The following is a 22,799-nucleotide window of genomic DNA, read 5'->3' as shown; positions in this document are numbered from 1 at the left end:
AGCCATACTCAACCTGCGGCCCGCCGGACCTTTGTGATTGGCCCATCTTGAGTTGCAGGCAAAGTTTTTAAATTCCGCACCCATCAGAAAATCATGTATTGTATAGCTCGCTTTATTGTGACCAGCTTTTCTTTTTTCAATAATTAATACATCTCCAATTTTGAACTATGTTTTTTATTAACAACTAAAAAAAAATTGCGGCCCTCGCATCAAGACCGAAACGTTTTTGTGGCCCCTTTAAAAAAAGGTTGAGTATGGCTGTGTTAGACGTAGGCCTCTGGACTCCACTAGTGAGCGCCAACCACTCCTATCTCAATCAGCCCACATCCATCTGCTAATCTCCACCAATTCCATTTAATTTTTATACACTCTCTCACTCGATAATATGTACTCATTTGTTTTTTATAGACGGAGTTTATGGTGGGCAATCTACTTTTTTAATAGAGCTAATTGCGTAGAAGGCTCCTTCTAATGAGACCATCAATGCTAGAAGTAAGTAAGTAAGAAGAAGATTACAAATGCAAAAGTTTGTCTTAATATATGGATTGTTAGAAACCATGGAGAATGCATTTATTTTTATCACGAATAATTTGTGGTTTTTATTTATTTATTTAATAAGGTACCCGAACAGCATCCTTCAATCTAAAAAAACATTTTCTGTTAACAATTGGCTTATATGCATGCCACTTACAGGTATACAGAACATTCACAAAGTAAATATAATGTGACTAAGAAACCGCAGTATTTAAGATGAATAAAATTAAAATTGGTTAGATAAAAACCATGAAATTAATGTATTTACCAGACAGGATACCTTCTATACGATTTTTGATTTTGTCGTAATCAGGTTTCGCGAAAAATGTCCCTTATTACTACCGTCCAGCCTTCGTGGGGGACGACTGAGCGATTATGCTCGGGTAACCGTGCCTCACGGCCCGGCGTTGAGCCGCCCGGATTTGATGATACCTTTGGGTGACGGCCGAGCCGAGTCCCTAACCCTATTTACAACTAACCTACGCACATACGCACGGCCTACCAGCTAAAACTCCGCGGTGGCCCTCTTCGGCGCATTAGATACGACTGCGGGCTTCCTTTGACGGGAGTGTCTAAGTCTTCGTCCGCAGCCCCGCAGTGCCGCCTTGTCCCCTGTATGATCACAATATCAAACCAATTCCTGATGATTTTTAAAAATGAAACAACGATGTAATATATCCATTTATTAATAAAATGTATTTATAAAACATTTATTAAAAGCAGGTTGCAATTGTGCAAATGTAAAATGTTCGTAGGAAGCATTGGTGATATTTTTAAATTTTGGCCATTTTATCAAAACTCGAATATTTTTTTATGAATCAATGCTGCCTATGAACATTTTAATAACAATTGGACGCAGTTAAATAAAACAAACTAATACACAATTAAATATTTTTACATAGGTAGGTGTTCTTGTTTATCATATTTTTTAAACTAAAAATTATGGCGTCTTGGATGGTTATGTCTATGCGTGGATATTGAAGATAAAGTGCAGTGAATTCAGAACTAACGGTCTGTACATAGTTTTTCTAATTTTTTCGTGTCCTTAGTGCATTCAATAATTCATTTAAATCCATAAACATAGGACTATTTCTCAAAATTGTACGTAACGAAATAATTTAATGAATATTATTGCGTTTTTTCTGTCTCATCTATTTTTGTTTGTCTAAATACACTTATACTATATGTTATTCGAAAGAACGAATTTATTTCTGAAATACTCTAAATATCATTTAGGTGTTGTCAATTTATATTCTAGCTCTAGTCTGGAAAACAGATTCTAACAGAGAAGAACAAGTAAAAAACTCTAGTGTTGCTCTTTTCAAAGTAGTTCAAAGGTATGATGTACACTGTGTAATTAATAAATAAAAGGAATTGAAGATCAGGAGCTTTTAGGTTCGATACAATTGGTGTATTTTCTAATACAATTTACCCTGGACTGATCTTTAATAACTAACTAAAGATTGACTTGTGGATAGTACTTCAATTTCGTCCAATAATGAGAACTATCCGCTTATCTTATTACTATAAAATCTATACTCTCAAATCCATAACATCTAAATTGTATAAGTACAGAATTACATGGACTTCCAGTCACACATCGCTAAATACAGAATTAATACAAAATATTATGACTTTAGCCATGAAAAGAATCAAAAATTAGATCGATTCGCACACAATAATTCAGAAAATTTACAACACCAAGTCAATTAGATTATGATTTTATTAACCCTTTAGGATATTTATTTACTAAATATCTAAAATAGTTCTTCCATTTGAGGTGACGTCCAAGCACTTACTTGCAAAATGCAACATGCGTCAAAACATGTTGCGCTGACCTCACCATGGAATACAATGAGGAAAAAGATATGATAATTAGGAGATCACTGAACAAAAAAATGCTAAATATTCCACGTGAATGCTAAAACCCAAATTTCGATTCTTCACATTCTTTAAGTCTTATCTCACCCCACTGACATTGGTAATAGCAGTAAACAGCAATAGGTATAAAAATCTACTGCTGAAGCTTCGTATCTGGTTTGTATCTTGGCGAAGCTCGTCCTTGAGAGTGGATCCTGGCTAAGAAGCTGGGAGTGCAATCCAGGGAAGGCGCTGGTCTTGCTGGCGAAGGTCCCGTGCGACCTTCCAACCAGTGAGTGGTCATCTCACCCTTACCCTGAAGAAATTGATTTAGTATGACTTATAGGGATGTTTAGGCGTCACGCAGCACAACAATGAAATATCTGGTTACTTAAACAACTTCAACAAACGTTAGCTCCATCTATCATACAAAACATTAATGAATATACACGTAAACCTACTTTTTGAATCGCTTCATCGATAAAAATCATATGAAAATTTGCTTCGTAGTTTTTGAGTTTATGGCGTTCAGAGAGACGTGGCAGAGGGACTTTATTTTATAAGTTAGATAAATAATTATAAATTTTCTGTCCATTCTCTGTAAAACTTGCATTATATCATTTAGATTATGTTAAGTGCGTACCTTAACATCCACCACCCCTCGAGGCGTCGTGATGAACATGCCTGTCTTGTCTAGGGCCTTCTTTACATCATCAGATATTTGGATTTTCATTGCTAGAACAATCATTATAACTCGTGTGATTAAAAGGTAATTTACTTTAGGCTTATATAAATACTTCTGTACGTAAATAATTCCAGACAATGGTGACCAATATTCGAGTACTTAACACACAGAGTGGTAACCTAGGAAAAAGGTCCTGTAGTTTTGAAGTTTAGGTATAGATCAGGCTCCGGAACCCACAAGTTCTTAGGGACCCGGTGAATTACACCACCTAGTCCTGTGGTAGCTACTCCTTCTAAGTAAAGACTATTCACGATACCTAAATATTTGAATTCTTACGTTCTCCAGTGCTCTCCATCCTGCTGGCTGTGTTTATTGTGTCTCCAAAGAGGCAGTACCTTGGCATCTTACTACCCACAATACCCGCTACACAGGGTCCAGTGTGAATTCCACTCCTCATGCACAGCGTCTGCCAAAATCCGTCGTATCATCACACCAAGCACATAAACATCAGAGTTAACTTTATTTTAAAAATTTGAAGCTCAAATCACATAAGCAGACTGGCTGCTGATAGCCGTTTTACCTTACTGGTTCATGGCCTCTAGCAACTAGTAGAATTTATTATCACCGATTATTTCACCTTTGAACAAACGACAAACATTTTGTCAATTCAGTAATTTACTGGAAATGTTTTTTTTTTTTTTTTTTGTTGTTCATTGTACAACCCTAGATACGTCACTTGCGAAAATATATGATCAACCAAAATACTTTTATTTTACTGACCTCCTATATGAGAAATGATCTCCCTCAAGAAACACCTACAACAAAGAATCATGCGCTACGATTTTGAAGGGAGGAAAGGATATTTGGTAACGTTACAAATTATAGAATGTCACTTACCACACAAAACGCAATAGCAACTTATCATACAGTTGTTAATTGAATATCTTTCATACTGTAGACTTTAGAATTTGATTCTATCATCTTCAGTTTTAACGCAAAAGTTAAGGTCATCTTTACTTACTAGAAATATACAGTCTTACTTATAAACTTGTTTTAGCGTTAAGAGGTGCTTAAGAATTGCCTAAATAGCTGTCAAAAAAATCACCAGTTCCCTAGTTTAACCTTATTAAGAGGCAAGATGGCGGGTTTTGACTTACAGCTGATCGAGTAAATTTGTATTTTAACTAAGCATGTTGGTTAAATGTTTATTAATGCAGTACATGTGTAATTTTACCCTTTACTTATTTAATGTGTACTGTTTTCTGTTCCTTTTGAATGAAATAAAATAATCATGGTTTTACGATTTTTTTATAATTAAGACGGATAAGGTCTACATTTCCAAGTATAGTTGAATTGATTAAATTATTCATTGTCTATGATGCAATGCTAAGCGTCAGCTCCAAGGAAGCCGCCACCTTCGTCGTATAGCTGTCGCCAGACGGACCCTTAGTCATTGATGAGCTCGAGAATTCCCGAAATATGTCGTAGGCCATGTTTAACCACAATATACCTGCAAGTCATAGCTGCACACGACCCGGACCCTTTGCGGTCATGGTCTCTTTGTGACTAATTAGTTCAAGTTTAGGCGTCATTTTGTCACATATACTTTACTAAATAAGGTAGTAATCAGTTTAACTGAACGCTGTAAATTTTTCCATTAAAACTGAACTGAAATTTGGATAATGTGTGTTTTAGTTCATTCCTAATTCCTATACATTCTTTTGTACGATAGTTAGTCTAAATTATAAGATAACGCCTAGAAGTCTGTGACGGTCGTCATCCTGAGACAATAACCAGTCGCACTGACTTTAAAGAGGAATAACCACGATTTTGGTGGCAGATACGATGATACCTACCGCCCATTATGTTTGACTAGAAATTCTCACGACGTAGATACATATGTCTGATTATGCATATGATTATTTTATTATTGTGTCGAAATAATATGCTGGGAATCGATGTTCATTGGTAAATTTCCGATATATCTCTGCATCGACATGAACGTCCATTTTGTGGGAGTCATGCCTCAAATTCGCGTGTCTCAGCAAAGAAACTATAGTTTCTTTGCTTTTTTTTCTCTCTTTCCTTACAAGGAAGCATACTTTTTGTGTGGGAAATTCCTTTTGAGTTCTTAGCAACAGAAATTTGCAAGCATTCGCATAGTCATCAAGTAAGTGGTATAATTATTTCTATTTTTAGATGGTTACGTGTGTCACCGTGTTGGTATTAATTAATATTTTATAAATATTTCTATTCTATATAAAAATACGAATCATACAGGCATAATATAAGCGCTTACGACATATCAAGCAGAAAGGGAAAATTTGATCATAACTTGCAAATTCCAGGCAATTTTTTTTAGATATAATTTGTCCATTCATTAAACTATAATCTGATGATGAACCTAACAACTAAATACCTACAACTGTCTTTTTTTAATAATTTGTTTGTATTGTAGTATACAAATATTTATATTCTCCATGAATAATCAGTTCTTAATAAACCAAATTTAACAACAAGAATGGATTAGTTGCAAGAGGGCACGAACAGCGTGGATGGGATAAGGGATCTGGACGAGTGGAAATAATATTAGATCATAACGTTATAATCTTAGGGTCGATCTTTCAATGGTCAGCTAAAAGATATCTATGGAATAAATTATACCCTGACTAATAAAAAAAAAAATGAGACAATTGATTGTCAATTTTAAAAGAACTAACGTATTCAATTTATTCATGTATTCCTACGATTTTATGTGACATTTGAAATAGATGGAAAAGCTTGATACCACGGTCTTTTAGAACACATAAACGGATTACCTAAAGAAGATACCTGATCAGGTCGGTGTGGCAGTCGACACATCGAAGTCGCCTCTAAGAGCTCCAAGGCCATACTTGCAATTTCTGTAGCATGTTTGTTTCCTATAACAAAAAATCCCTTACTGAAGCTGCCTTTGAACCAAATTTCCCAGATTATATTCCGGATAATCACAGGACTTTCGAAAAGTTATAGGCAAAAGTGGAGAAATTATTTTTTGATAAAAAAACATTTTTTTTATTTACTTGAAAACTTGATAGCGGTTTCAGTAACTTTTGGTGACAAAAACCTTTTTCAAACAAACTGATATAGCAAATTTCAATTGAAGTCCAATCTGATCAAAACCATAAACCTGCAAATCCATTAAATGCTCAGGTGGCGACATTAAGTGTCTAACCGCATTAGAGTACAGTGTGAAGTAAATTACTGTGGTCACTGAATCACCGTGGGAAATTTGCAAATATTTGTCTAATACAGAATGACTAAAAAAATCTAGGAGAGAATTTTTAACTGCCCAAATCGACTGTACCAGAAGCAGTAGGGGTAGACAGGTGCAAATAGGACTTCCACTTTTCGCCTGTGTGGTCCGTCCCATGATTTTATAGAGGGCGAGTCTATCGTCAAATCGAACAATAATTGCAAACTCTGGGCTGACACCGAACAAAAGAACGCAATAACACTTTGCCCGACCCGAGATTCGAACCCGAAACTTCAGAGTAGTGTCGTACCGCGCACACCAAAACAACTCAGTTACCGAGGCCTCAGAAATTACTTTAATCATTTTCTATTCATTAAAGCTCTATTGCGCAGTGGATGAGGCGGTTGTCGATTCCCGCCCCGATATATGTGATACATATTATATTATTATACTATCAGTTCCGTATTATATACTAGTGGTAAAGCGTCCATACAACCGGATTCTTAACGGCTTCCCTTTTAGATTTATTAGCGTTTGTCTTAATTATTGTTTTCTGTGATATTGGCCTCGATATGTTTTTTAAAGTACAGACCCCGCAATCAACACCTAGGGAAATCGAACGTTATACTGGTTCCCCCAGCTTAGCGACTGCAGGGTCCTGGAGGAAGAGAGGAAGAGGAGAAATAGGGGAGGAAAGAAGGGGAAAGAAGAGGAAGTATTAAGATGGGCGGAGTGAAGTGGAGCGGAAATGTTCACGAGTCCCTCATAGGCCTCAATGTTAAATTTCAACCATGAGGTATACACACTTAACTGTGTGTCTAGAGCCGCGACAAATGTCCCCCTGTGCATGGGCGGGCATTCGGTGTGAAGACCCAGCGCACAAGCACTGGGGGACTCACATGTTTTCTGGGGTTATCTTTTGAAAAATTTCACCCTTTACCACTATTATATACTGTCGCACTGTTGGCTACGGGCCTCCTCTACTACTGAGATGGATTACGCCTTAGTCCACCACGCTGGCCTAGTGCGGATTGGCAGACTTTACATACCCTCAAAATTCTTACAGAGAACTTCTCAGGTATGCAAGTTTCCTTTAGCATTAAAGCAAGCGATAATTGACAAAGAATACACACATAACATTAAATAACTGGTGAGCGTGCCCTTTCGTTTTGACATGCGGACATTCGTCTCAGCAGTCCGTTTCACTCCCGAGAAGGCGATTTTATAATTATATCGAAAGGATATTTTATAATTATATGGCGTGATTTTGTATGGCTTGGATTCAAACAATATATTCTTTATTTTGCCATTTCTTGTTATTTCATTAGCTATAACTTTTTTGCATCAACGAGCGTCAAAATAAAACATATTAGCATTAATAATACTTCAATGATGTAGGATAACTATCAGATAGGTTCGAGCTGCAATCATCTGCATTGATAAAGAAGATTAATAAAATTTACTTCATTAGGTAGAAGCTCTTGATGTACTATATTATAACGTGAAAGTTATAATTTTGGAGACCAGAGACTGTTATAGTAATTTATTCGTAGTCTACGTTTTGTTTAGACTAGATTACTATAAGTATTCGCTATACCAACTTGGGAAAAAAACCCATAAATTAAGCTAAGCTGCCAATGTAGCCGTTTTGAATTACAAAGAATTGTATAATTTATATGATGCGCGTAAGGTTCGGTTTCATTTAACATGTCTTGAGGGAACAACCGATCTATTCATAGGTGTAATGTCCCTTAAGCACGAGTATGTTGCACCTCATGGTATGTTAATTGGAAATAAATATGGTAATAGTGACCTTGTTGCCACAGCAAAATGAGTCAACAGTAAAACAAGATAAAGTTTAAAATTGTTCACAAAAGAAAGACATGTCACATGACATCTTTTGGTATACACTAACTAGTTCTGGCAACTCATGGAAACAAGACTATAAAGTGACAGAGACTGCAAGTTCAAGTTCCGCCAAGACTGCTACGGTGACGTAAACACATCAACTATCTCGATAAATATACTAAGCAATATCTGCTTTGAGTTTGAGTTTCGAAGTGTTTTGTAAATAAAAATAGACTCCCCAATCATCAAAGGGAATGACATAGCTACGAAATGTCGGTTGTTATATCTGCTTATTTATGAAAGGAAAAAGATAATGGCGTGATATTCTGTGTAAAAAATATCATAAATTGGCCATCATAAGATGACTCAATATTGATTCCACTTACTCGATCCCTCAGACATAAGGACGCGTCGACGTCCCATACGGCGCGGGAGTGAGTCACGAGTTCCCATAGGTTATTCACCGCTATCATATCTACAACGATCGCGAGCTCAAATGAGATCAATTATATGCCTACGACTCAGCGGCGTAGCCTAGTTTTTACGGCGCCCGGGGCAGACCCAAGTTTTATCAGCCATAGGCAACGAGAGAAAACAAAATAGACTATCACAACAGTTTATTTTGTTTTTACTCTGTGACGCCCACCTTTAAAGTGCCGGGCTGGACCGTCCCTGCTGTCTCAACCACGCTACGTCATTGCCACTATGAGAGAAGAGAACATGAAAATGATCCACTCGGATATCGTCAAGGATGCGGCCGGTAATAAAAAATAGGCAGAATTCTTCTCGCAAATAGAAAATCGTGTTTCGACTTCATACTAATTTGGAAAGGGCAGGCTTATCAAGAGTTAATGAAAAAAGCCTGCAAGATTAAAAAAACAACCACATGACTCATCACTGATGACGAAAATGTCTATTAATGACTAAAAACACTCTCCTTAAAATTAATTATTGTCCCGTGACAAAATCTTGTCATCAAATGACTCAAAAACACTCCCGATTACTCACCATTCCTCACGGGCAGTCCCGAAGCTACCATGTACGAGTCCCCAATAGTTTCAATTTTGTACACGTCATAGCACTCGATCCTCTCGTCGAATAACTTGTACACTGAATTTAGGAAGCTGATGACCTGAAAACAAAGTTGCTTTTAGAAATTGTGTGTATTGTATAGTAGTGTAGTTAGTACATAAGGACTGCATGTTTTTCTTAACGCGCAACTCAAACTAACGACCATTCCGGCGGCAAGCATTTATTATAATCTATAGTCAGATGTCAATAATGACACCCAATTTCCAAAAAGACAAAAAAAATATTTGTAATCACATCTCTATCATAATTCACAGAAAATTTCATTAAAATAGCTGCTGAGGGCAACCGTTTTGGAGTCCCTAGGGACATAAATACATTTATTTTTATATATTTTCGGGGATAGTCTGATCTCTGAGCTAGTGACAAAAAAATAATAATATAATAAATCAATTGTTTAGTACAGTAAGTAACAAATCCCATTTGGCTTTCTCTACTCTTACGCGATATTGCACTATCCCTGATGACAATTACATCAGCAACTAGGTAATTTTATGTTAATTGATCTCCACCTATAATCACTTACGATAGCAAATAATGATTGGTGCAATGATTGGTACAAGGTTGAGAGTTTGAGACAACATGTAATCTAACATTACCAGATTCTACCGACCTACTCAGAAAAAAATACGTATTTATAACACTTGCTACAATTCGTTCTTCTGGTGTCGCAATATTTAAAACTGTTACAATAACAAAAAGAATCCATGGTATCCTATAGGAACACTTCATTGTAATACCACAAAAATATATAGTTAAATCGGGAATCCCATCACTAATGTAAACGGTTATAATTTATTGCGCAACCTCCAGGGAATCACTGTGAGAATCTGATGCATTATGTAAATCAAATCACATATTGTTACGAACGCGTGGCGTTTGTATACATAATTAAGCAGCTTCATCGTAGTAGGTCTCTCGTCTGTCTCGTCCACGATGAGTAGCAGTTACCTTTTTCTTTTCTTTCAAAATAGCCTTGATTAAATACTTATTGACCTTGATACCGTGGTTATATTGCGGAATGACGGCAGTGCTAAGGGATTCAATCCCCGGGTCGGGTAAGATGACTTTGGTGTTTTCTGCTCTAAATTAGCCCGGAATCTAGTGATCTCAAATTTGTGAATGATTAGGATGAGAAAGCCGGCTAAGCAAGTATTTTAGTTGGCAACGCATGATTGATGATTCCTCTGGTATTGTAGATGTTTATGAGCAGTGGTTTATATGAGCGCAGTAGAGTGCCTCTTTTTAATTAAAAGTTCTGGATGGTGTCGTTTCTCGTTTTGGGCAGTCGTATCGCTCACCATTAGGCGATCGGCATGTTCGTCTCGTCATTCAAAACATTTACATGATTTTGGAACTCTACACCTTGTCACATACGATCACGTATGATCATAATTTTAGTAATATTTTTCTTTACTGTACGTAAAACTCTACCTAGACTTTTACGTGTGACGTCACGAAAGTTATGAATCGTCTCTTAATCATACTACGTCACGCTTTGTTGACCTCTTGATCTGTTCCATTCGCAGTGTGGCGTAATTTATGGATTACCACTATGAGTAATTCTACACCTATACCCTGCACTTATTCATTGTATTTTATACTATTATATATAACTGAAACATATTTTTTATACTGCGTCTTTTGGAGATATTGCTCCAATTCTAATAATACTTTCACTAACTGAAATTTGCGTTATCTTTGAGTGCTATAATAGTCTAATTTTGTCCTGGAGAAGTATGGAGTGACAATAATATATCAAATAATTGGTAAATGGTAAGATAATGTATACCTTTCTGGAACAACGCAAGTAATATAATTTAACTTTAGGTCACCAACTTACTCATATTGCTAGGCCTGTTTTAATGTTCCAAGTTTTTATTTGTCAATTATCGGGGATTTTATAAAAAAAATTCTGTGTTCTATTTTGTGTGTATTTTTATGTGTTGCTGTAGAGTGTGCTGTTTTGTTGATGAGTGAGGTTTATCGACAGGATTTGGGGCCTCGCCACATTGTGAGGTTTCCCAGTCCCCTACTGGCATGGTGAGTTAGTATCACCTTACACTAACTCACCATGCCAGTAGATCTTGGAGGGTCAAAAGTACGACATAGCCACGCTTTCATTCGCCTAGTTAACATATTAAACAGCTAATGTAGGTAGTATTCATTTTGTTACCATTTATTCGGGAGGACAGATTAGGTGTGGCTTTTGCGTTTAGTCGCCTTACATATTGGTGACCAGTAACTTTTACTCAGAAGTTGTGTTAGTAAAAAACACGAACTCGTGCGACGAGCATGCTTTCTGGGTCATCTACGTATTTGCGGTTAGGACATTCATGAGACATGCGAATGACGGATGGGTTGCGAAAGTAAAATATCCTGTTTCACAATATTTTTAATAATAAATGACGCGCGAAACTGTTTTAACTGCTAAGTGACGCGCCTCCAAACTGTAACAACCCATTTCGAAGCAGTGGTGGCTTTAAACGACGCGAGGCCCCATTTTAACAGTTTCATCAGTAAGATCGTAAAAAAGGTCCTTCAAGGCATCGCGCGAGATTTAGGCCGATTGCCCGGATCGCCTCCACCTATAGCCACCTCTATCCATAATAATAATAATAATATCAGCCCTGTATTATATACTTGCCCACTGCTGAGCACGGGCCTCCTCTACTACTGAGAGGGATTAGGCCTTAGTCCACCACGCTGGCCTAGTGCGGATTGGTAGACTTCACACACCTTCGAAATTCCTATAGAGAACTTCTCGGATGTGCAGGTTTCCTCACGATGTTTTCCTTCACCGTTAAAGCGAACGATAAATTCACAAAGAATACACACGTTATTTTTTTTTTTTAGAAAAGTCTGAGGTGTATGCCCTTGGGATTTGAACCTGCGGACATTCGTCTTGGCAGACCGTTCCACACCCAAATAGGCTATCGCCGCTTTCCATAAATATAATAACCTCTATCCATAAATGTGAATTGCAAGCGTGGCATCATGTGCCCGCCACCCTGAGATGTAAGATGTTATGTCATAACGCCCAAAAATAAAGCTGATTGTTCTTTTAAACCAGAACATAAGATGGCCACTGCTATGTTAGATGTTCATGCAGTCATATCACGTAGTTCGCTACAGCTGATTTTTTGAAACAATCTATCGCAAACTTCAATTCTATGGTAAGAACAAACCAATAACAATCACCATATGGAAACATATCAAACAAACTTTATTTTAATTGACGTTTCAATATCAATTGGAAGGTAAAGATTAGGATCGTCTTTGAAATCGGTATAAAAATGAACGCGCGTGGATCTGTGAACAACATTTAGTAATAAATAGTATTTGATGAGTAGTATTTACTCGGAAATCATTGCAAATGTTAAGGAACTTTATGATATAAATACACATCACGCCTTGATACCCGAAGGGAGTGTAGATAGAAATATAAATAGGGTATACGAGTACTAATTTCGTAGCGTGTGTTCCGGCACACGATGTGATAGGAAGCGAGTATTTCACCTTATCGAACACAAATCTAGATTGTAGGCTAAAAACTCAATATAAACCGACCCCAGATTCGAACCCGGGATCTCAGTGCAGTATCGTACCGTGAACGTAATAAAAACTACGCCCACGAAGCAGCCTAAGCAACTTGCTGGTGTTTACTGTTATGTTTAAACACATTTATTTATAGCGTAGGTCGGTAAGTGCGTCATCAGATCGTGTACACCATAAACATATAATGTCAGAAGAAAGTTTTTCTATTGGTGTTACCTAAAGCAGAAGAATAAGGACTAATCCTTGACATTTCCTAAAAAAGGGAGAAGGTTTCTGAAAATGTGACTTATATTACTAAACGCCGACTCACGTTGGTTATTTGGACATCAGTGAAACCGCAGTCGGACCGACATACTCTTGCTGTAGACTCAGTGCTGAGCTAAGGTAAGGCACTCCGGACGGAAATGTTTTTGGGACCCTGGTCTCGGTGAATCATCTAAACATACATATCTAGTCTTCATCATCATCAGCTACACGAAGTCCACTCTTCACCATAGGCCATCCCTAAAGATCCAGACGAACCTATCAAAAGCGGCTTGCAACGCTTTCCTGCAACCTTTATCAAGTCTTCAGTCCATTGCTAGTGTCCAACGCTGCGTTTGCGGTAATGTGGTCTACATTCGAGTTTTTATCTACCGTCAGTTTTGCGAACTAATTATGTAGTACAATGCCCACTCCCAATTCAGCTTGCTACCGATGGTAATCATACAGTGAACATAACACCATACTACCTGATATGGAGTGGAAACAGCTGCGATGGCTGTAAATCCAACGATGTCGCTGAAGTACACTGTCACCGAAGCAAAGAATTCCGCCGGCACCTGAAATTACAGAGACCATTTCAATGGCATTTATCATAATGGTAAAGAAAGTGATATTCATAGTCATATTTCCTTACATGATTTACATTAACATTCTATCGGGACCCCGCTATACCATCAAATGGGGTCACTTTGCTGTGACTAAATAAAAAATAGGAATTAAAATGGTAGATTAAACCTGGTTCTAACATTATTTACCTTACACCAACTATGACAAACTTCATTTACACATACCTCATTTGACCAAACTATATTTAACACAAAGTATGACATTGAAATATAGTTGATTCTTACAGAAGAGTTGATCAACTAAATAGTGATAACATGAAATTTTAATATTTATATTATATGGAATTTGTAAGTTCTGCCTGCCCACCTGTTGAGTCTGCTTAAGTTGCTTAGCAACGCTTGGTGGCAGCATCTGATACAGCAGAGAATCGCTCAACTCCTTTTCATGTTCCAGCTCCTTGGCCTTCTCTGATAGATTCCTCGCATAAACCTTAAAACAACGAATGAATACGAATAATAATGTAATTTCTCTCGTATCCCAATTACTGGACAAAGCCCTTCTTTCTCCGATATTAAAATTTTAATTAGAGCATTTGGATTTTAGTTCATCTCGCTTAACCAATACAGATGGGATTCCTCTAGCGTCTTATTTTAATATTGGACTGTAATATGGCACGTAATATCCATTACAGTGCAGGTCAAATATTTTTAATAATTCCAGAGGACCAAACACCCCTTCTAAGAAGAAGGAGATAAGAATCTCCTTCTACCCCGTTACTTTCTCTATGATAATGAGAAAGACATTTCGAATAAATATTGGCAATATAATTCCCCTGATATTATACAGGTACAGGAAACTGATTACTTACTCAAGGCATTATTGGCTCTTTATCTTATATGTGACTCAATATAGTCAAGGAAATCCAAAACAGGAAACAAATAATAAAGACATTTGATCACACTATGATGTCACTAGAGATAGAGGGAGGAAAACCAATGAACATATCGATGTGACGCGAAGATTAAGTTTGTTTCCTCGATTCATCTTCGATTTAGAGTACGTTCTTAGTGTGCAGTTCCTACTAATTGTTGTTTTATTAAATAATAATTATAAATTATCTTATATTTATAATAGTTAAATTCAAAAGTTTGTGGACGTCTTTGGATGTTTTTTTTTTTAATCTTTACTAAAGGAGCTTGGTCGTAATTTTACGACCATGTCGCTCCATACGTCCGCTATCACCGATGTTCACTCAATTTTCATAATTAAAAAAAATATATATTATAAAACCCAAATTGAAACTCAAAGTATGAGGTCTACTACACGCACTTCGACAAAACATTTGTGCATCTTCTATGTGGATGTTAGAAGTAAACAGTATTATTGTGTACTTAACCAGGCTGTAGGAAATTTGTATCCCAGTGATACTTTTATAGTGACTGCCTCTGTGACGTAGTTGTATTACGGTTTGACTGTAGTGCTGAGGTCTCGGGTTCGATCCCGAGGTCGGGTAAAATGATATTTGGTTTTTCTATTTAGTATCAGCTCGCTATTTGGAATACGTGCCCAATGGCAATAGGCTCGCCCTCTATCACATCGGATATTTTACGGATTTAAATAAATCATTTCATTTCATCATGGGACGGAAAGTGAGTGCACTAGTCACGCTTCTGCGTACCCATATCTCTACCCTACTCAAAACTTACACGCAAAAGCAATGTTTTTTTTTCCTGGTAAAACTATAACATCAAATTTACCATAATGCAAGGCCTTGTGCTGCTCCTATTTATATGGAATTGTGTCCTTTTCCATTAGACGAGCTACTTGCTCGTGTCATAATTCAATAGGGTACCGGACTCATTTTTGTTCTTTACTATTATCAAATATTTACGTTATATAAATTATAACACAAAAGGAATTATTAAAATCCGGTAAAAAATCAACAAGTTATAAGTCTTTGAATATCGGTGGAAGGGGTAATTAACAAGATACAGAAAAGAGACGAAATACGCACATTTGACGTCATCAGGAATTACGACGCGTGTGAAAGAAAAAGATGAAGCGATATCCCCACAACGCGCCCACTTCTGTACGTTACAATATTTGAAATATGAATTACTAGCCCATTTTTTAACCAATTTTTATGCAGTTTTCGCAGGAATGCTTCTTTTTCGTATTATTAACCATTACGTATAAAATAATGAACGAAATCAAACATAGGCCGGCTCCCTATTGCATGAAATTAACGTGACATCACTTCGTATAAAGAAATGCTAAAAACCAGATACCTATCAATGGATTTAATGCGGTTTTACATTGTTTCCACAATCGATTAATCACCAACTGTCATGTTAATAGGTTCGGTATAAACTTCATCGTTTCGTTATCAAAATTCCTGCGGTAAAAGAAATATTCGAAATTCAATTACTCATGCCTAGATATGGTCATTGTGGGATTATATGCAGGATTTCGCATTCGACAGCACCTTTGTGCTGGCACTATAAGGCATGGGCGCCGGGAAGGGGGTGCAAGTAGGTGCATCCCCTCCACCCAGAAATAAATCATATAAAATTTAAGTCACTCAATAAAACTGCAACAATGGAAACTATCGACCATAGAGGTTTTTATGACAAAGCATTTTCAAAAATCCACGCGATTTGAATTTGATTTATTTTTTTTATGATGTGCAATACGCATGTGCAGATGCACCCTCTAAAACTAATCTTGGCGGCACCTATGTCACAAGGACTATTTTAATTAAAATTGGACACCATTGGTAACCTTGGTGGTGCACCAAAAACTCGTAATCATGTTTTATTTTTGAATGTGGTTCCCCAGTACACACATTTCTTCTTAATACAAAGTACTAAAGTCACATTCTGATGTGTGAAGGGGAAGGGGAGCATAACGGGACGTGAGGCACGACGGGGTCACACACATATACAAGTAACTACGTACAATACAGCTGTGTCGTTGGCGCCAAAAGATCATTTTGCATCAGTCTTTAGTCTAACAATGACAGGCAACAGGACCGAGCGCATCGGTTTTTACACCAAAAAAACATTTTTACCATTATTTGATCAAATTTTTAGTGAATACAAAAACATACATAAAAAGATAAATGCTTGAGCTACTACTTTTGTTTTTTTATTGTGTTTTTCTAGTGATATTATTTTACGATATATTCTGAACAAAATTACTCTAACAGTCGATTTGTTTTTTCTGTTTATTATTTAAATAGGTGTTAAACGAGGGGCATAGCGGGGCATGGCTCTACGGGGTACGATGGGGTACGCCATTGTGCCCCGTAGCTGTTATGAAAATAGGTTGAAAGAATGATCTTTTCATTTGATAACAGAATTTATTTTGTTTTAGGTAATAAAACGGTACGAACGTGCATAAAAAATAGTACGAGAGGCAGTTGGTCTGCGGAGAGCATGAAACAGGCCATTGATGTTTTGAGTAAAATAGCAGGCTACAGAAAAGCCTCTCAACTATAATGTTCCGCAGACGGTCTTTCTCATTCCCTAGTAAGCTCGCAGTTTACTTGGCGTTGTTAGTTAAGTACCCCATACTGCCCCTACCCTGGGGCACAATGGGGTTTTATTGACAGTTTAATATTTTTTTATTTTCTTTTTTATTTGATTATTTATACTACCAAATTATATGCCAAATGTTAGTTTAATAAGTTACCTAAGTGTTTCAATTACATTTAATTAATAAAAGTATCCTGATTATATTTTTATTTTTTATTTACCTTAACGTCTCCGTTATGCCGGGGCATTCCACTACTAATTTACAGTTACAGGAAGAAAGATTACGTGTATTGTATGTATTTATGGTAAAATAAGAGGTTAAAATATATAAAATCTATAAATTACAGATTTACGGCAATCAGACTTTTTAATTTTAAGATACTAAGAATAACATATTGATAAATTTACATTTATTACAGATACATGCAATAATTTTATATTTAAACTATCATATCCCGATTAAACAATAGATAATAATAATAAGAGCTGCATACCAATGAAAATTAAATGGTGTAATTCGGAGAATCCCTTATCGATTCAATGCCAACTGTAAACGGTTTCAGTCTGTTATTGGACATATGCCAACTTTTCGGATACTTTATCATTATAATTAATGATATACGAAATAATATTATAAGCTGTTCTTGCTTCAATTTGCTTATACTTAAGACTAGCACACGACTTTGTCTGCGCGGACTAAAGTAAATATTACTTGAAGGTTAAAGCAAATTGCAATATAACTTTTTCCGAAAAACGGGCGAATCAACTTTTAAGGCACTCCTTTACGATGAAAATGTCAGAGATTTTAAAATATTTTGGATTAATATAACTAGCAGGATTTCTATTTTATGTAATTCTTATATTTTCTTAAGTAAGAACACACTTTGAATTATATTTCTTGTGTTTTGTGGGCATATACAAATATAAAAAAATTAAATTCACTCGTAATTTTAAACTTGTTCGTATAGGAAATGACAAATTCTACAAACGAATATATTTACTTTTGATTCCATTTTTAATTGTGGTCTAAAATTTAATACACCGAATTTTTATTTGCCTTTAAGAACCGCTAAAATTATACCCGCTTTCTATAATTTATTTCATTCTTATTATTTGACGGATAGTTATTATCTAATGATTGTTAAATTATCTAATCCTTATATATACTTTCTACGAATAACCCACCTGGATTGTGTTCACGGCGTTTTTGACCAGCGCTATTATAATGGGTGAGACTACGCACACGAGAATCAGTATGCCTGCACACACTGCCTCACTTCTTCGTGCCTCAGTCAGGCTTTCAGTTACTCCATCTCTGTAAATATTAAATTCTTTTTTATAAATTAATCTTTCTTCTTCTTTCATATTATGACTTCCAACGTTTATTTGTGGTTCTATTTTTGGATATTGGAAGATTTTTTGGTTTTGTAATTGTCACAATAGCAATGTTATCCTAAAATGATTTGTACTCATTATGTACTATAATCTGTAGTGTCTCAATTATAAGCTTTTCTTTTCTTGTCTATTATTTAGTATGGATATGGAAAAGTAACTAACTAACTAGTAAATTCACTTTTACCCGTGTCTACTGACTTTTCATGATATCTTTTTTTTTTAATAAAACACTAGCCTCTTCCGATACAGAAACCGACAAAAACTATTTATACTGCCCACATTGAAGCTCAAAGTATGAAATCCACCCCGCACACACTTCGACAAAACATGATGTACGTCATCTCTTACTCAACAGTCGGAGCAATTTAGGGAGTCTGACGCCCAAATGTCACTCATGCCATCAGTTGCTGTGAAGTCTCTTTGCTCGTAGAACAAAAATCCTCACCTTATGTATTCTCTCAACTGCTTCTGCACAGCTCTTAATTTGTCTAGAAAGGTGGCTGTCTGGTCGAAATATTCAATAGCCTCCGTGACGCTGCCTTCTTGATGCTTATTGTCAACGATTTGCTGGTTTCTGGAAAGGATATACATAAGTACATTTAAAATACCTATATTTATATATTTTTTAAATATTTCATCAATATTGAAGAAAATTTTATTTTTTTTCCACAAAAGCTGGCAAAATCGGATACAACTTGCAGGTGTAAATTTTGTTGTGATGAATCTTAGTTACGAATTGATAAAGATCGCAAGAACTCGTTACAAGTTACTACTAACAGGTTGGTCTGGAAATTTTAGGAAAAGCCTATTAGCAGTGGAGGTCAAAAGACTGATGATGAAGATGATGCTGCTAAATTCTTGGTCCCACTCTCTGAGTGAAGTATAGTCCCGTTGCTAAGATTAGTAAACGGACTAAACAAGACCAAACAATAAGTACCGATGAAAAGTCAATTCGATGTCCTGATCTCACGTGAGGTTTTACATCGTGGTTATGATGTCATATCTGTGAATGTACTTGTGGTCAAATAATGATTGTTTTAATTTTATATTAAAATTATTAAAGTAATATTTACTCACGGTAGGCATCACGTATACCTTATTGTAGGTAGACATTTGTATCGCCAACCAGCAGGTTGCATGTCCTATTGTTTAGGTTTGAATTATTGTGGCCAGCATAAACTGGGCATTATGATGGTTCTTTTAAGGTTGAGATTTAAGTTCATGAAGACGTAAAACACTCACGCCTTTTCTCTTTATAATAGGCATAGGCGCAACTGATGCACACACTTTTACGCTATGCATATTCCATCCCATGATGTGACAGAGCACAAGTTCCAGACTCTGGACTGATGCTGAGTGGAAAAAGATAATACTCTGCCATGCCTGGCGATTGCAACTGAGACTTAGCGCACACATGCGCGAGGTAGCTAAAGGTAAAGACGAGTAGTAAGGCTGTCAAATGTGACATTCGCCTATAGTCTTTGCCACCGGTGTTTACTAAGCAAAGTAAATTAAGTGCTATTAGTGTTTTATGGTCATGGTAATGTTACCCCATTGCTCCTGATGGTAAGTGGAGTGGGATTCCATTAGAATGTTGACTGAAAAGAGATTGCGGATGAACAACACCTCGGTCCCCCCCGTGACCATGAAGGCTGCAAAGTCTTCGAAACGTCGGGAGAAAAATAAAAAACAAAAAACCGCGATAGAATCCGGAAAATTAGTTTAATTTCAATGAAAAGAGATTAGCCCTCGACAGTCGACACAATTATGCCGGCTTGTTGGAACCTGATATACATAGGCTGATTTTAGAACGCGACACACTTACATGGGCCATTATGGCAAGTTTTAACATTGGGTACGGTAGTCGCTATACGGGTGGATATAAAATATACCCTACCACCAGCATCGTATCTTTTATGGTTATGCACCCTTAAACTAGGCTTTTCCCACCACTAATGAGACTAATCTATTACGTAGCAATGACGCCAGTTTTACGTCACACATGAGTATGACATGTTGACCTACTGCTTAGCTAATTAATGTAGTCTAAGTAAAATTGTTTTGTTGCTGAGCAAGCCATTGACCGCATACAACGTCATAAATTCTTGTAAAATGTGAAAAAGTTGAAAATAAAAACATTATTAAAGCTTGTTTTCTTATGATCTTCCTAAATCTCTGAAAGCAATGCTGTTTTACAATACCGACCGACTTCAGCACGCTACGTAACGTTTTAGAATGGTTTTCCTTATGCTTGCGGTATTGATAAAATATTTACCTTAATTATAGTCATAATTTAATGTACAGTTTATATAAATTAACAACATCCTAATATGGCATTTTGCACATACAGTTGAAACGTTAGGCACTTACTCACGTAGTCTAACAATTGACCGACCGCAAAAATGTGACGTATTTAATTTGCAATTGTCTTATTTAAAGGAAATTCGATTTATTAATACCGCAATTACAAAACTTATACATAACAGGATATTTTATTTTATCAGCGAAGTGAGCGCTTTTTAACTGCCTACGTGATTTTAATTTCCTCTCAATTATCAATTATAGCCTGCCAGGGTAACCTGCTTTGGGAGCGTCACTTCTGCTTCTTATTTTTAAAGTTAACTTTATTAGTACAAGAAATGAGTTCCACATTTTGACACATGGCGAGGCTTCCCCTGATCAGGGTATAATTTAATCTAATTTTTATTCAGAAATTTAACCATCATTTTCAGGGTAGTGTTTTTCTTTTATTTGCACAGTATCCCCCCTGCCCATGAACTCCGCGGTGGCTCTCTTCGGCGCATTAGGACTGCGGGCTTCCTCCGATAGAAGTGTATAAGTTGCAGCCGCGTCTGTGCGGTGCTGCCTAGTAAGGCCCACCTTCTGTTGTGAGGACGGGGCAGGGGGGGGGGGTCCGAAGCTTACGCACATCTCCAGAATATCGATTAAAGAAAGATGACTCGATGCTTTTACGCCAGCCTGTTCGAAATTGGATGTACTGTTTGATCCTGGAACGCGACATACTTGGGTAAGTCGGTAGTACGGGCTTATAGTGTGTGGTCACCAACCGGGCGTATACAAATATCCTATGCAACAATGCTAAAATTAAATTACTAAGCCCCTAAATGATTCATTTTCATGATGATTTTCCAAGAATAATTGTACGGAATTCATTTGCAATTCTTGTTACAGTGCAGGGCCAGTGCAATGACTCCTAAGTATTGGGAAAATATATTTTGACGTAAACAACACGTGCTATAAGAATGGAGTTTCACCACATGTCATTCGTCATATTTCGTGTTTTGTTTTAATGTAATATTAAATATGTATCTATATTACATATAATACAGTAATGTATGTATTTCCCTGAACTCTGAAAAGGACTGGTACGATGTCAAAAGAAGCTGTGAAGGGTGGTCACAATTGGTCTATCAGACTTCATTTGGCTAAATATTGATAAGTACGCCTATAAATTGTACCAATAAAATACGGAATTTGGCGGGATACAAAAAATGTTTAAGTTTACCTATATTATCTATACTATTATATAAAGCTGAAGAGTTTGTTTGTTTGTTTGAACGCGCTAATCTCAGGAACTACCGGTCCAAATTGAAAAATTCTTTTTGCGTTGGATAGCCCTTTGTTCGTGGAATGCTATAGGCTATATATCATCACGCTATACCCAATAGGAGCGGAGCAGTAATGACTAATCTCAGGAACTACCGGTCCAAACTGAAAAATTCTTTTTGCGTTGGATAGCCCTTTGTTCGTGGAGTGCTATAGGCTATATATCATCACGCTATGACCAATAGGAGCGGAGCAGTAATGGCTACTCTCAGGAACTACCGGTCCAAACTGAAAAATTCTTTTTGCGTTGGATAGCCCTTTGTTTGTGGAGTGCTATAGGCTACATATCATCACGCTATGACCAATAGGAGCGGAGCAGTATTGGCTAATCTCAGGAACTACCGGTTCGAACTGAAAATTTCTTTTTGTGTTGGATAGCTCTTTATTCGTATAGTACTATATATCATCACGCTATGACCAATAGGAGCGGAGCAGTAATGGCTAATCTCAGGAACTATCAGATCGAACTGAAAAAATATTTTTGTGTTGGATAGCACTTTGTTTTTGAAATGCTATAGGCTATATATCATCAAGTTATGACCAATAGGAGCGAAACAGTAATGAAACATGTTGTAAAAACGGGGAAAATTTATTAGTTTTG

At 36.6% G+C, this 22,799-nt stretch overlaps 1 protein-coding gene across 1 annotated transcript in view; it reads right to left on the bottom strand.

The window, feature by feature from the left end:
• Positions 1-1,210: 1,210 nt before the first annotated feature.
• LOC115445261 (receptor-type guanylate cyclase Gyc76C) overlaps positions 1,211-22,799 on the bottom strand; it is a 44,533-nt gene continuing 22,944 nt past the window's right edge. Inside the window, exons 6-14 of the mRNA XM_037438654.1 lie at positions 19,017-19,145; positions 18,362-18,491; positions 14,007-14,129; positions 13,541-13,630; positions 9,171-9,294; positions 5,912-6,000; positions 3,416-3,545; positions 3,038-3,129; positions 1,211-2,710 (exon numbers count right to left, since the gene is read on the bottom strand). Of these exons, the coding sequence (XP_037294551.1) occupies positions 2,549-2,710; positions 3,038-3,129; positions 3,416-3,545; positions 5,912-6,000; positions 9,171-9,294; positions 13,541-13,630; positions 14,007-14,129; positions 18,362-18,491; positions 19,017-19,145 (1,069 nt within the window). The 3' untranslated portion in view covers positions 1,211-2,548. The remainder of the gene's footprint in view (positions 2,711-3,037; positions 3,130-3,415; positions 3,546-5,911; positions 6,001-9,170; positions 9,295-13,540; positions 13,631-14,006; positions 14,130-18,361; positions 18,492-19,016; positions 19,146-22,799) is intronic.

The sequence above is a fragment of the Manduca sexta genome, chromosome 14, assembly GCF_014839805.1.
Source record: "Manduca sexta isolate Smith_Timp_Sample1 chromosome 14, JHU_Msex_v1.0, whole genome shotgun sequence".
Taxonomy (NCBI): Eukaryota; Metazoa; Arthropoda; class Insecta; order Lepidoptera; family Sphingidae; genus Manduca; species Manduca sexta.
This window is presented reverse-complemented; position numbering and strand designations above follow the sequence as displayed.